At 45.1% G+C, this 15,747-nt stretch overlaps 5 protein-coding genes across 5 annotated transcripts; 2 read left to right on the forward strand and 3 right to left on the reverse strand.

Moving 5' to 3' along the window:
• Nucleotides 1-1,202: 1,202 nt before the first annotated feature.
• Nucleotides 1,203-2,188, reverse strand: BHQ10_004331 (uncharacterized protein; the record flags this gene model as incomplete). The annotated part of the gene is made up of 4 exons (XM_040876686.1): nt 1,203-1,382; nt 1,432-1,458; nt 1,511-1,889; nt 1,956-2,188. 4 exons carry the CDS (start codon nt 2,186-2,188, stop codon nt 1,203-1,205), a joined length of 819 nt encoding a protein of 272 aa, XP_040732835.1.
• Nucleotides 2,189-3,195: 1,007 nt separating this feature from the next.
• Nucleotides 3,196-4,371, forward strand: BHQ10_004332 (uncharacterized protein; the record flags this gene model as incomplete). The annotated part of the gene is made up of 3 exons (XM_040876687.1): nt 3,196-3,442; nt 3,504-4,270; nt 4,336-4,371. 3 exons carry the CDS (start codon nt 3,196-3,198, stop codon nt 4,369-4,371), a joined length of 1,050 nt encoding a protein of 349 aa, XP_040732836.1.
• Nucleotides 4,372-6,086: 1,715 nt separating this feature from the next.
• Nucleotides 6,087-7,475, forward strand: BHQ10_004333 (uncharacterized protein; the record flags this gene model as incomplete). Its single annotated transcript, XM_040876688.1, has 4 exons — nt 6,087-6,335; nt 6,397-6,602; nt 6,655-6,904; nt 6,954-7,475. The coding sequence occupies 4 exons, from the start codon at nt 6,087-6,089 to the stop codon at nt 7,473-7,475; spliced, it is 1,227 nt and encodes a 408-aa protein (XP_040732837.1).
• A 199-nt stretch (nt 7,476-7,674) lies between these two features.
• BHQ10_004334 (uncharacterized protein) lies at nt 7,675-8,270 on the reverse strand (the record flags this gene model as incomplete). Its single annotated transcript, XM_040876689.1, has 3 exons — nt 7,675-7,891; nt 7,948-8,028; nt 8,089-8,270. The coding sequence occupies 3 exons, from the start codon at nt 8,268-8,270 to the stop codon at nt 7,675-7,677; spliced, it is 480 nt and encodes a 159-aa protein (XP_040732838.1).
• Nucleotides 8,271-8,656: 386 nt separating this feature from the next.
• On the reverse strand, nt 8,657-9,178 carry BHQ10_004335 (uncharacterized protein; the record flags this gene model as incomplete). Its single annotated transcript, XM_040876690.1, has 1 exon — nt 8,657-9,178. One exon carries the CDS (start codon nt 9,176-9,178, stop codon nt 8,657-8,659), a length of 522 nt encoding a protein of 173 aa, XP_040732839.1.
• Between the last annotated feature and the right edge of the window lie 6,569 nt (nt 9,179-15,747).

Consider the following 15,747-nt stretch of genomic DNA (forward strand, 5'->3'; position numbering starts at 1 on the left):
ACCTCGACGACAACAACATGCAGGAATAAAATTTATCGTTCAGAGCATAATATTAAACTATGCACTGAAGGAAGACTGCGCAGGCCAGACAGACGATGTTGTTGTCGTTGTCAATTTGCAGCAGAGTTGGCAGGTGAAACAACTGGAATAAGCCAATCGCAGATCCGAGCTCCACCAAACGAGTTAGGCCGTTGCTCGGCGGGTCGAGGTACGTAGGGAAGACGGATCGGGCAATAGATTCAGACAATAGATGAAAGAATTTCAATACAGAGAAAGGAAATGTACAATAACTTGGATTGAGAGTATGATGAAGTCAATAATACACGAAAAGAAAAGCAGAGTCTCCTTATTGCTCGGAGGTAACCTTCTTGAAGGTAATAACTAGAGAAGTTTTAAAGCCGAACCTTGGAACTTTACCAGGGAAGGCGCAGCGGGGGGAACGAGGAAGCCTTAAGGTGGACCAGTCGCCACTTCCTCAGCCACGGGTCGGTCTCGTTGTGGTTAAGCGTGTCGGGGTGTCATAGTATCCAGATCATCATCCATCAGGTACAGACAACTTTACCTTCGTATTATTATTTCGCTCTAACGAAAAGATCATTTTATACTTTATAGACAAACGTGTGCTTTCCGATATGATGTCGCACTACTCAATGCATTGCTAACAATAGTCATGCGACACATACTGTTTTAGTCCGGCCAATATCCCAGACATTTCCTGCCTCCTTCTCAATCCGACATTTCAACCGATATGCTATCAAGCATTCAGCATTTTTCCACGCGATTGGACTGTTCATCTTGAAAAAAGTAGAGCTAGCCTGCCAGGACTCCTTGGAGTACATATAGGGGTTGTCAAGAAAAACGCCGATGGTTGCCGTTCCTGAGGGTTCCTCTAGCCAGCTCGCTAGTTGATTGCACGTGCTAGTGTATCCTCAATACCGATGACAACGGAGTGAATTAAACAAGTCATAACCATCTATTATATGCTATGAATGAGTCTTCTATGACTTGGAGGCCATATCCTCTATGCTGGATCCAAATCCCAAATAATCTCGCTGCTGCCAAGTCGCGTACAAAATATGCTCCATGTCTCGCTCTATACTGTGCTAGGGAGGACGAATTGTCATCGAGATATCGACCAATGTCCCCCTGATCCACTGTCTATACATAGATCAAAAGACGTGACGCTTATCGAGAGGTTGCTTTCATCGCTCACGGCCTCGTCGCTCTTCGTTATCTTCTTTGAGTTCGTAGGCCGGTCGGAATTGGGACTGTTGACCTGGGACTTCAAGGGCAGGATTGGGAACAGTATCCTTTTTACCTCCGAGCGACGTATAGCCTCTGTCGTACAAAGGGCAATAATCCAACCCTAGATGGCGAATAAACTACGCCGTATTAGCAAGATGACGATTTTTATGCAGTAAAACGACTTACGGCCCATATTTCAACATAGTGCCAATCCTAGATCAGCTGTTAGCACAGAGAAATTTCATCATATATCGATAAAACGTACAATAACAGGGTGTATCCGCATAAAACGAGGCCAATCTCCATCGGTAGGATCAAAATGCGTAAGGTGTCCACCATTCGGATCGACTCGCCTCGTTCCAATCCATATGGCTTTGATATTCGGTTTCTCCTTCAAATATTCCTCTAGTGCCGCGCGCATGGGGAGCACATAGCGAGTTAAGTCGAGGGAATATTCTTTCGTGGAAGTGTCCACGAACTCATCGACTTCGTCGAATGACTCATATGATTTTATGTATATGGATTGGAGGGTTTGCGGAAAACTCGCGAATTTCAATTTCGGCGACGGGAGGCAGGCCAGAATCAGAATCAATAAAACGAGACAATCCTTTCCGCCGTTATATGAAAGCGACAATTCTTCGATTCTGTAGGATGATATCCAGTTAGCCAGTCACCCTTGGACAATTGCCTCGGGTGATGCTCCAACATACTTATAATCATACCGCTCAAATGAATCTTCAATAACCCTCATAGATATGCGAGTCTGATTTTGTACATTTTGTAACAATTCATCGTCCGTCTGTAACTCCAACAGATCAAGTACTTTTCTTCGAAGGTCAACGGCTACTTCTTCGAGGGTGCGGGGGGCGTCGGATGCGGAGGGGAGTTTCGCGGCGCCATTGACTGACGACCCATTTTGGGCGACAGACGAGTCGTGGTTCATGAGGAATAGAATAGGGATAATATAAAATCGGCCATGGATATATTATAAGACGAAGACGCTGAGGGGACGTGGGAAGACGGTGGTCGGTCTTGTCTCGCGACTGGCGTTCCGATAAGATTTGGATGCTTTACCCCACAGCCGCGGCGAGTTGGATGGATGGGTACGTTCCGGCCGAGTAAAAGTCACACAATCGAGATTTTTGTAGACTGGCGAAAGGACAACACGGTTCTGGATTATGATAGCAGTAATAGTCAGAGAGAGAGGTAGGGAAAGACGGTCAGGTAGGACAATGGGCGATTTGAGAGGGGTGGAAGCAGAAGCATGCATGTGTTACGGCGGGCCGCTCGCCGCGGATCTATATCGAACACTTTAGAAATGTTGATAGGGTTATGCTTCTTATGGAAATTGGAACATGTCCCTACATACCAAAAATAAAATGGATAATCGCATAATATATTCGTCCTATCAATATAATAACCAATGAGTTGAGCAGAGGTCTATCGTAGGGACAGACACAATAGAGTAACGTGAGCTTGGTGCCTTGAATTTGAGGCAAGAAATAAAAGATTGTTCCGTTTCCGGCTTAGCAGCCATGTGCGTCGACTGCCAGCCAATCAGCGCTTGAACATGAAACGTGACATGAGTGGGCCACTAAGCCATTTTCGGATGCCCAGCCATCAAGCCAAGTTTGCCTACTCCGTACGGGGTTGACCCGTGAAGAACTGCGACATACATTTCCCTTTCGATATCAGCGCCTGATTCTCTCACATGAAGACTTTCGCAAGGCATAGAAATTATTGAACTGTTTCGCCTATACACCAGAAGCAGAGATTGCCAATTGCCTCGAACTCCGTGCCATACTAAGGCGACCACGTATCTTATTCGCTGCGCCTCGATTCGTCGCCTCCTTGCCAAATATCAATCGGCATAGGTACATACGCTTTCCTTGACGCGAGTGCGAACCAACTCGATATCATTGCTTGCCGCACAAGAAGACAGACCTCAAAATGACGATGGCCTCGATACAGGACCGGACGACTGAGTTCCGGTCCATTCTTGGGCAAGCCCAGAAGCGGATGGCTTCGAACAAAGTCGGCGCTCAGCGTCAGGCACTGCTTTCAGATTCACAACGCCGACAAGCAAACGGAAGTCCAGAAGGCCCAGGAAAGAGGAGGTCGGAGTTTGCCAGGAGGGCGGCCGAGATTGGTCGAGGGATTACTGGCACAACAGCGAAATTGCAGCGTTTGGCAGAGTGTAAGTATCAGCGGTTAAATGTTCATGATAGTGATGAGTTGGACTAATTCAATCGAAACAGTGGCCAAGCGCAAGACGCTTTTCGACGACAAACCCGTCGAGATCTCCGAACTAACCTACGTCATCAAACAAGACCTCGCATCACTCAATCAACAAATTGCACAATTACAGGCTCTCACCTTATCCCAGCACCCTCGAGCAAGCCGAAACAAAACGGATCAAGAGGGAGAACACAATGACAATGTCGTCGTCATGCTACAAGGCAAACTTGCGGACGTAGGCGCCAACTTCAAGGAAGTGCTAGAAGTCCGCACCAAGAATATCCAAGCATCGCGTTCACGCACAGAGAATTTCGTATCTTCCGTATCATCTAAAAGCCATACACAGTTCGATCCTCAGCGATCGGATTCGCCTCTGTATAGCGCACCTCGCAGCAGGACACCTCAGCCGGGGTTCCGCAATGGCGGCGGCAACACTTCTGATCTCCTCACACTCGAACCCTCCTCATCTTCTGTACTAGGCCAGTCTAGTCGTGGTGCATCTGACCAACAACTTTTGATGATGGAAGAAGCTCAACCTGAAAACACATACATCCAAGCTCGAGGAGAAGCCATCGAAGCCATCGAACGAACCATTAATGAATTGGGTGGTATTTTCGGTCAATTAGCGACCATGGTCAGCGAACAATCCGAGATGATCCAGCGGATTGATGCAAATACAGAAGATGTTGTCGATAATGTTGAGGGTGCGCAGCGCGAGTTGATGAAATATTGGTCACGAATGAGTGGAAATAGATGGCTCATTGCGAAGATGTTTGGTGTTTTAATGGTATGTTCCCCATTACTTTCATTCATCGTGGTCAATGGCGATGTCACTGACTTGATATTTCCTAGATTTTCTTCCTTTTGTGGGTTCTGATATCTGGATAATCACCATTCATCAGCCTTCAAAATATCTCACTTCTACAACGAGCGCGCAGTATCCACATTTATATCCTTGAGACCGTCGCTGATATAAGCAACTTCCTCTCCTAATGCTCCTTCATCGATCACAGCGTTTTCAGCAGCTGTAGATATGTACATTCTCATCATGTACACTAATCATATACACTTTCGATTCTTGCTTTGTCTATTATCTACCTTGAACGACTCGATGACAGATGACGCCTCCATAATTATTTCTACACATATCTCGCTTGCTTCATCACCACGTGAAAGAAACACCTCTTATCCCTCCCCCGTCCTGAATCTGTCATATCTTCCTTTCTTCTATATGTTCTATGTACGATGTTCTTTTATTATATCTGTTGCTGCGCAATGGAGACGAATATTGCTACACACATTCTTTTGTTCCCTATTACTTCTCTGGTTCTCTGTTACTTCTACACATGTGCAATGTTTCTAGCTTCTGGCTGGCTTTCGTTTAGTATCATACGAAGAGCTGTTCTTACTTAGACACGGATATAGAAATTTATTGGATGGCTGGGCCACCGATTTCAAAACGAGAAGAGCTTAAGGAGATTACCTTGAGTAATGCATGTTAGGCGTAACCTCCTTTCTTTAATTGAATCTGTTCTTTGTCTGTATCTTACAATGGAGTGTTTGAATAATTCTGCGGACAATTTGATTCCTACCAGTTGACCTTTTCCGTGTAGCATACCACAACACAGATTTTAATGTTAAATGTATAAGATACTGTTATACAACTCATCTCTATTGAAAAAGGGGTACTTTTCGAATCATAGGTCAGTCTCGACTACAGAGCAGGAGAAAAACAGGTAGCATTGCGAAAATTATCGGAAGAATCATGTGAACCTCGATTTCGCTCGGGTTTGAACGCATTTCATAACCCAGCATTGCTCTCTTCATTCGCCATCTAAGACGAGAAATTGAGCCAATGCAAAGCGTGCTCGTAACTTCAATCGGTCACGCAAAGTCGGAATGGGGATGACCTTTGAGTATCCGGTAGCTGAACAAGAAGGTTTTCATCTTTGAGGATTATGACATATGTGTTGCGGAAGCTCCAGTGAAAGCTTGCTTGATAGAAAGTTTTGAAATGATGCCAATCGAGTTTCGGCAGCCAGTGGTCGAATTCGAGTCTGTAGTGCAATAGACGAACTGGCTGCCTCGACTTTGCTTCGTCGTCACCCGACAATCGTCTAGCCTGGGTTCCGGAAGCGAAGGAATTGGTAAAGACTCTCAATAGTTGTATGTATACTTCATCAGACAAGAAAATGGAGAGGCGAGCGGCCTCCCAGCTTCTTAACCTCTAGTTTAGGAAGAATCAAATTGTCTGGATCAAACACCAAAGTAAGCAGCACACTCTTAAATCACAGATTTAAATCCAAATACGGATTTGATCGCTGCGACCGTTCAGCCGCAAATACAACATTTGCGAAACGTTTCGACAAGCTGGGCAAGATGCTTACTCTAAAGTTACATCGTCCCAGCAGTTGTCAGCTTAGGGTTAATTTTCTCGTTTGGCATCCGATCCTGCCGATGACGCCTGTAACGTCAAATTTAGTAAATATGATCGCTTTCATTTTTGAAGGTATATAAGAGAACATATTTCATTTGATCATGAATTACAATTATCCGAAGCCTTCTTCGAATTGAATGAAATTTCCTGCTCGAAAGTACTGAAGATGATCAATCCTACCGGGGCGACCCTTTTAGGGCTTCTTCTCCCAGCCCTCATATCCGCCCACAACTCCGAGACTCACAAGAGGCGTGACGACGTCCCAGGCACAATCGAGTTACCATTAACACTCGTCGAAAGCGGTGGCGGCGAAGGTCCTCAGTATCTTGTCAACATTTCCATCGGCACGCCTCCACAAGAAGTCACTGTTCAAATCGATACGGGATCTTCCAACTTGTGGATTTTTGCTAACGATGTATGCTCCCTTCCTCTCACAGAGGTTTCAATCTAGTGCTTGGCTGACGTGGCTGTATTAGAATGTCTGCAATAATTCATATGGCTGTCTGGGTAGCTCATTTGATGTGAATGCTAGCGCCACCTTGGTCAACGACCTGCCTGGAGAGTTCGCGTATAGTTATGGCAGCGGCGCAAATGGAACTGGTGACTGGGTAACCGACAGCATCACCATCGGCGGGCAGACTATTCAAAACGCTCGATTCGGAGTTGCGCATGCTTCTTATGGGTCAGTCCTAGCCATGATCTCGCTGAACGCGTAGTTTTAACCAAGGGTACAGAATAAGTCCGTTGTATGGTATAATGGGCCTCGGCTTTCCATCTGGGGAATTTTCATCGTCTCAGAATTTATCACAGTATAATACTACTGTGATGACCATGGCAAACCAAGGGGTCATCAATACAGCTGCATTCTCGTTGTATTTGAACGATCTTGAAAGCCAAGGTAACATCCTGTTCGGTGGTTATGACCAGGCCAAGTATATCGGAGACTTGCAGACGGTCGACTTACTCGATGTCGGTGATTATGTAGTAAGTATCTACTCATTACTCAAGTGAAAAGATATACTGACGGAGTTAGCAATACTATGTCAACCTGACAGCCCTCGGCGTCTCATCCATTGACTCCACCACCAACTCCTCCTCCACTACCTGGTACTCCAACAGCACCGTTTCCGGCGCCGCCTTCATTGACTGTGGCAGTCCCAAGATATTTCTACCTGCCGGCGGCTCCATAAACGCCATTTATAGTCTCGGCGGCGAGTACAATTCCGACCTCACATACTCTTTAATTCCCTGTTCGGCAGCGAATGATACTACGTCAACAGTTGACATCCAGCTTGGCCCCGGAGACAATGGCCCATTGGTTAAGATTCATCTGAGTGAGCTTGTTGAGCCCTACCTGGGTGAAGATAGTGGGAATGTGACGGTGAATGGGGAGGAGGCATGTTCGTTTGGGCTTAGTCCGGGGCCTAATGGTTTCCAGGTACTTGGGGATGCGTTTATTAGAGGGGTTTATATTTTGTTCAACATGGAGGATCATACGGTGTCGATGGCGCAGGCGAAGTATGAGGTTGAGGAGAGGGATGTTGTTGCTGTATAGACACTGGCCCCTTAACCTTGGAATATTCAGGGTGGCTAGGGTACACAAGTCGCATGAGGTGAGCTGATCCTATAGATAGAATGGAAACTGAAATGTCCATATACTCAATATTAGTTACTAACTAATTCTAGCAGTCATCGTCCGGACATTGCGAAATCATATACAATGGATTGATAGCTCAAATCACTACATAGTCACGCTATGAGTTCTCAACAAAATAAGCATCGTACGCAACCTCTCCTTTAATCCTCGTAGCCCGTGCTATAATAAGTCTATTATTCATCCATTGATACTTCTCATGACCAGTCTCAAGTTTTATATGCAGATGGAACCAGTACTGCGAGGAATCGACTTCCTGGCCGCCTTCCATCAAAGCTGTTAGCACTTCCGGGGGCCCGGAACGAGGACCTTCAGTTCTATCAAATGTCAGTAAAAGGAGAATACTGTGTTTAAATGTATGTAGGGAGCATACCGCACATAGATATACGCGCCGTCGTCACTTTTAATAACATAGTTGGTATTGACATGTACGGTTTGATTTTCTTCCACAAGCCTATTGTTAACATCAGCGCATCGGTCTTCATACGATCATATAGCTGTTGAAGGAGCACACATAAAATCCGCACCAACTGGCAGGACCTCTCCATTAAGATGCTTTCCCCTCACTGTTCCGCCGGTGATGGGTACGCAGCGACGACGTCCGTATGGTCCATTGCCAATCTCAACAGGCGGGTCTACGGCGCATTGAACGCTGAAGAGATATTGTAGTGTTGGTGGTGGTAGTAGAGGTTCCATTGTGTTCTTGAAGCACTTGAGGCAGAGATTGAATAATGAGCGAAGCTGAGATATATGAATGTCTCTATATCGGCAATGACGCCCTCAGTCAGTGCCGTCATAGTGGGGCATGAAAATGTACCTAGGTACTTGATCTATGACTAGGTTTATTCTAGAATAAGTTTCTTTAGATTTGAAGAGCTAAGCTTTTGTGTTTAAGCCTTACTGATTACAACCCTGCTATCGGCTTCGGCGGTGTTCATAACCGCAACAGTATCTACGTAAACCTGTCTCCGGACTATGTACTTCTGATATCTACAAAATAAGTATCATCTAGTATCAGTAAAATAAACGTGATGACGTTTCTCGCAGAAAATTTATTATACATTCAAGCGGTCCCAACAACCTCAGAGGGTAGGCCAGCTCATCTCAATCTCCTCCAAATCTCCCTTCCCTCTAAAATCCTCCAAGATATCTGCCTGCTCACTCAACAACACCCTATCCGCCTGGCTCTTACCCACTTTGGCCAGACCCCTCCATCTCTCAAAATCCTTTGGGTTTCTCTTATCCCCCTTTGCCTCTTCATTTTGATCCCAATGACCCCTCGAAAACCCCAACAATGTCGTAATCTTCTTGTTACGTATATCATAAACTAGCGAACAAATCGTGCCCGTCTCTTCAAGCCAATTGCACTGCCACAATTCTCCCGGTCGAATGCATTGGTATGTTGCAGACTGAAAGTTTTTGCGMCCCGCCATGGGACCGCCGTGGATGGCGTAGACGATGCGGTCTTCATTGTAGAACCACATTTCGTAACGCCATTTTTCAGGATTGCCCTCGCTGTCTTGTGCGGCGTAGTCATAGATTAGGTGGCGGTCGTGGAGGTCGGTGTTGAATGTCGAGTCTTTGAGGGAAGGGAGGACTGGCATTTTGTGGCTTTGGTTGGTTGATATGTAGCAGATTTATGGATGTGTATGTGATGAAGGAAAGTGCATGTGGTTGAGATATCCTTGAAATGTGACTTGGTTGGCGGGAAAATCCTAAAGAGTGTATCAGGCTTTCTTATTTTATGACTTCTTAAGATGAATATATGGCTAACTACTCAGGCTCGATGCTTTTATATGTCTACACCATGGCTTGTCGATGTGCGGATCCCACGGAAAGGAACCATAATTACGACGTGACTTGGTCAAAAACGTCACCACTTATGTCACGCCCCATATTTGCTTCCATTTGCGATGCCGGAATGATTGTATTAAGTAATGTAAGGGAAATAAATTCTAAGGGGGGATTTGTTAAAGAATTTACTACTAGATTTTGCTGCAAGGGGTAGCAAAATGGACGCCTATACCTAGGTACAGTCATTCTCGAAATCGCCTAATCCAACAAACGGCAGTGATGACTCTTTTCCTGCCTCACCACCGAAACCTTAGTTTAAACCTTAGTTTAAGACTTCAATAGAGTCGCCTACTTTTAATTAAAAGCTGCCGTAAATTATCAGTTATATGAAATATAAAATATAGATAACATTATATCTATATTACAGTATGTTATTGTTTGGATTTGTTTAGTGATGTATATATATATAACTCTATCCTAGTCTGTCAGGAGTCGTTTCTCATGTGGTGGTGTCCATCCGGATCTCATAACATCTCCATTCCTATGCCTAAGACTGTGTAATATATTGCTTTCTGCGTATCCAATCTGGAGAAAGTAATCGACATAGGTGTGCCATACATAATGTAGTACAACATTGTGCGCGCTAATTTCACGTATCTGTTTGGTCGTATATCGTATCTTATATTCAGCCCAACCTGAAATTTACCGGAGTCCTCAAAGTCCCAGAACCGCTCGTAGTTGCATAAAACTACTTAGTCCGCCTAAATAGCCATCTCTTCCTGGCGTCTCCGAACTATCATCTTCAGCTGTGGATCTGTCGTGATGAATATACCAGCTCGGTGTATTTGCGGTGTCCGTCCTTCCGCTATTTTCCAGTCATATCGCAAAAGGAGATATATTAAGACAATTTTAATTTCGTTTGCAGCAAAGAAGCGTCCAGGACAGGCGTGCTTGCCATGGCCAAAGGCCAAATGATCAGGCGTCGTCACGACAAGTTGGGCTTTGGTTCCAGCCTCTTGACGCATGTTGTAAAAACGATAAGGATCGAATTTTTCTGGGTTTTCGTGGAGTTCACCGTCCCACATCCTACGAGACGTAACACAAACCTGGCTATTCTTCGGAATAACGGTGCCATCAGAAAGCTTGACATGATCAACGGCTATACGTCGCATTGAGACTTAAACACAGGTATTAGTTATCACGAAAGGTAAATAAGGCATTTTACGGGTAGCATTACCGACAGAGGATGGTTTGAGTCGTTGGCTTTCTTTAATGACACTGTCTAATAGCTTCATCTCGAAAAGCGCTGTCTTTTTCCACCCATGCTCCTGGAGAACATCCACAATCTCCTTACGCAATGGAGCTATGATCTCTGGGTGTAGTGTTATTTGCGTCATTGTTTGACAAGTTAAATCGGTGGTAGTATGTATTGCTGCCGTAGATAGTATCAGTTGCGCGCCTACGGGATCATAGGGTCTTCCGTCGGCGACTGTCTCAAACCATTCAATAGCATCATCAAAAATTTTTGACTTCTCGCTCTCAGTTTGAGAGAGCATCATTTTCTGGCGTCGTCTTTCCTCTAGTACCGGGAGAATAACCTCACGAGCGTTTCGAACCAATGCCCTAAGCTCACTGCACTTTGGAAGAAACCAGTGAACCACTGGGCGGAGAGGTGCTGGCCATAGTCGAAGTTCTTCAGCAGCAATAAAACTGGAGGTTGTATAATCTCGAGTTATTCTAAGCCATTCTTCATTTCGGCATAGTAAGTCACCAAGAAAGACTCGCGAGGAAACACGGGCAATAAGTTGCAACATTGTATCCTTGAAGTCAATAGAATGCCACTCTAGAATGGTGATTATTAATCCCATCATCTCTGAGCATGTCAGGTGTAAACATACCTTTATTTTCAGATAATAGTAGAGATGTAGCAAAAGCCGTTTCAGCAGCAAGGGGCTCTGTAACTTTGTCTGTGGGTTGAATAGATGTTAAAATATGAACACGTAGCAAGTGTGCAACAAAAAGAGCATATATATACTTAGTTGTTTTGTCAAGTCCCTCATTATTACCGTTTGAACAATGCCAGAGTCTCGGGAACCCTCACGGAAGCCCTCGAATCCCGGTATATTCCCATGAAATGCCTAGGTTCCCTTTAGCAATCTAATCTAAATAGAGGTATATCAACAAACCTACAACGAAGATCCACCGTCCAAAACTCAGTCGATCATCATTTCGAATCTCGTCTGTCACATGCGGCGGAAGCACTTTCATTTCCCCTACATCCGCCATTACGTGTACTGATTTGTGTGGGTTTTTCTTAAACCAGCCCTCTATCATTTGCTGTGCTCGACTGATAAACTCCTTTTTGGTTCTCCTGCTTGTCAACTCCCAAGGCAATTTTGGATTAAGTATAATGTCGTTTTTCTGAGAGTGCCTGTAGGTTGACAGTACCAAGACGGCCAACAGCATGGCTGCAAGATATGGCAGAGGGATATGAGTCGCATTATATGCGCCCATTGTCTCGATCCAGGAGACATCTACAGGAATGCTTTGTGAATGCATGATAGGATTGTAGATATGTGGTATAAAGGACAATGCCGAAGAAGAATTTTTTGATTGAATCAATGATAACGGCATTATAAAAGGTACCCAATCGACAAGTATATATATGTAGAACTTCTCGCTCGGCCTCCTTGGACGCCGAAGTGGTCGGTTAAATCGGAATAACAGCTGCACGCCTCGCCTCCAGAGAAAGTCTGTGCATCCTCTTATATTCAGGATCAAAATCTTCATAGAAAAGGTCCTGATATCGTTGCGTGACTGGCTGGTCTATGGAGGGGCTACGACCGTAAGGACCAGCCACCCACAGATGCACGTCTCGAGCATGGGTGCGGTCTCACTTCTGGTGAACGCATTATGATTAGCGAGAAATGAAACCACAAGGAAGCTAATTGGCGGAGGAGTCGAAGATCAGGGTAGCATCAAAGCATTAACGGTCTCGCGCTTGAATTGCATTCCAACAATCTGAGGTTTCAAGGCAGAGATCGACAAGCCTGCCACGACCAAGTGATCATTCATCCTTGGGATCTCGTGCATCTCCGCATGGGTGTAAACATGAGTGCTACTGTCAATTGGACCGTGGAGTGCCTGAAGGACAGGGATATAAGTAGAGGTGCATATATCGATGATTCAGTGACTGACTCATTGTCTCGGCTTAAAGCGTAACTTTAAATCTCACTGACCCACTGAGCATACTGTATTTGGCCTCATACACGGACCCACCTCATACACGAATTTACCCAATTCGTGAAAAATCATGAAGACTTCATAACGCGGGAAATTAGTCAATATGGACCAATATGAGCTCGTACTTGGAGCAATATGAGCTCTACGCTCCTTGAAATCAGGAGAAAAACCCAATATTGCTTTAATAGCAGGAAAATATGGTGTTGACTGTTCACAGCTGTAAAGACGTTTCCGCGGGGTTTCGGGCTCAAAAGAAGCACAATATAACAATCAACGATTAATGAACAAGCAGCAATCGAGGATCCTTATGAAATGGATACGCCTGCCGTCTACGGATTCCATAAAGTAAACATTAAGAAGGCTGGGTGATTGTATAATAAAGAGACTAAGAGAGGGATACAATTTTACCCACTATAGCGACTGAGCTTTTTATTACATTCCTGCGACCCTAGTGCACTATCGTTACTGTTACGCAAGTTCACAAACACACCCTTGAAGACAACAAGTCGGCAGAAAAGCTAACGGAACCGCAAAATAGGCAGCTCATGAATATGAGATAGCTAGCATGAATAACCATGATTTTAATACTCAAATTCCATAAGTATATAGGACATGTATTGCCCAACAACTTCGGCGTGGAGACTTACACTGGCCGAAACAAGCCCCGGAGACCGCAAACCTAGAAAGATCAGATGAACTAGAGACCGTCGTTAAATTCTATCGAGAGCAAAGTCACCTGTCAAAAGACCACTAAGCGCTTCTCGACAAAGGTGCTTTGGCAATGGATTAAGACATTGCGATGAAATAGTGCATATTCGCAAATCTTGCAAATACGTGACCTCTATGCTGTTCAAATGGAATCTAGCCACAACTCAATCTCCGATCTGGTAATCATGAACCTCAGAATCAATTGGAACAACGTCATTGCACTCTAAAGCAGGGAGAATTCGCTCAATAAGATTGACCGGGTAGGTTGCTTGTATCGTTACACATTTCCGTGATTCAGGACACAGCATGGGTACGAATCAGTGCTTCTTTGGGCTGCAGCTCAAGCTGAAGGTGTTATACGCCTAAATCCAAGTACTGCTATGCCAGAACGCTTTGTACGACGGCAGGGCCGGGTTGAGGGCGAGATGGAAATGCCGGTGCCAGCGTATAATAGATCGACGTTAAGGACGATTTTGGCTAATATCCTGAACGATGCCCCAGATTACGGTTGAATTTACAGATCCAAGATTGCTGGATGCTAATGATCAATAGATGCATTCAGTGGTTTCTGCCTCCAAGTCACCAGCTTCCCATTCGCGCTCAGTCCATTCGTGGTAGTAAAATTGACAATTATAAACCAAGATATTCTAAGATATCTGCACTGTTTGAAATCCACTTTGCCTGAAGGTCATCCTTCAAGGAAACCGTATCCTCCTTCTTCGCATTAGCATCCCATTCATCTCTCCCAACAGAATTCCACAATTGGTCATTGCTTGGCAGAGGGAATTGGAGTTCACTCGCATTCATCAGAGGTCTCTCCTCCTTAGCAGAGCTGCTCAATTTCGCACAAAGCTTATAAAGTGCTACACTGAATCGTTTGGCTTCCTCAATTCCCACCCAAACAAATGACGGTAAGTCAGCTTCGTTATACTTCGCGAGCATGTATGGATAAAAGAATATGCCCAATCTTCGACAGCTTTCAACAAGTGAGTTGAGTAGTGTTAAATCAGCGGCGGAGATAGACGCTTTGAGATCTAGGTTGACAACGCCATCGGCCTTCATGATAACTGAGAAAATAACATGTAGTAGGATGGCCTGGTATGTCGCAATTGGCCAGAAGCAGGAACTACAGGCCTCCTCTACATCTGAAGCATCCCATTTCTCCTGTAATTCACTCGTCAGCAAATTAGGCACATAATAGATTGTAGGTGTCCCGACATACCCTTTGATGTCGAATAGCAAAGTCTAGTTGATCAAAAAGCTCCACTGCCGCAGACTTTGCAGACTGTTCTCCTGATGTCCACATGCCTATGACCATCATTGATTGTAGAAGCAACGGGATTTCCTTGCGCACATTGAATGATCCTCTATGGATGAAAGTCCAAGTCGGATGAAAATTTTCAAAATACCGATCAACCCAAGTCTCTTTCATCTCCCAGGAGGATAACTCTGGCAGTTCATGGTTCAGAGACGAACGTGGGGTCGGTGATCGGGTTTGTTGAACTTGTGCAATTCTAGCACGGTCCTGGGAAGAACATTGGATGTTACGACGCACACACTCGTTGCATGGCATGCCCCCTTCACACCGAGTCTTGCTGGCATGGCAACCCGCGCAGGCTCGGTGCGCGCGATTTGAAGGTTCTGTTGTCTTGTGCTGCCTTTTTGTGTGACGTCGAAGGGTATCACTAATTTAAACGTTCTAGAGTCAGGCTCGGTGTTATGAGAGGGTGAGTGTATGCATGTGAATACCTTCGTGGAAATGTGAGATTACAACTGGAACAGACAAAATCCTGCTGCTTGATGTGTTTCGATCGTTCGTGGCGATTCAAATGCTCCTTGCGCCGATATTTGGCATTGCACCCGGGAAACAGACACCGAAAGGCGTCATCTGCAAAAGAATCCGGAGACCTCTGAAGAAAGTTGGTCTCGTTGTTTGAACTTTCCATCGGTAAAGTTTGGCCTGATGAGATTTGTGTGGATGTTCTGGGCTGCAACGGACTTCTTGTCTCCCTCACCGGCATCCCACCGGCATCCCACCCGTTCCTAAGCTTGGAGGAAAATCTGGACACGCTTTGAGGCGTGTCACATGAGAAAATTGCGCACAGATCTTTGACGACTAAGAAGAGTAGTTTGATAAGATGGGACTTTTATCTCATTGATATCATTAATATTAGGTGGATAGTTATTGGAAACGGTGCTGATATCGTACCGTTAGAATTTGTTGGGTGGGATGCCGGGAGGCGGCCAGCAGTGGCGGGKTAAGCAAATGATGACTTGTATACTCCTATACCCGCTGATTAATTCCATCTTTGTGGATTTTTACCCAAGGATAATCAAGGCAAACGCCCGGGTATAAGTATCTAGCTCACACCCTCTGGTATTTCGCCAATGTCTCAACGTGAACTACGCATGCCGTAATTCGAAGACC

This window comes from Talaromyces amestolkiae, assembly GCF_001896365.1.
Source record: "Talaromyces amestolkiae strain CIB chromosome Unknown scaffold7.1, whole genome shotgun sequence".
Classification (NCBI taxonomy): domain Eukaryota; kingdom Fungi; phylum Ascomycota; class Eurotiomycetes; order Eurotiales; family Trichocomaceae; genus Talaromyces; species Talaromyces amestolkiae.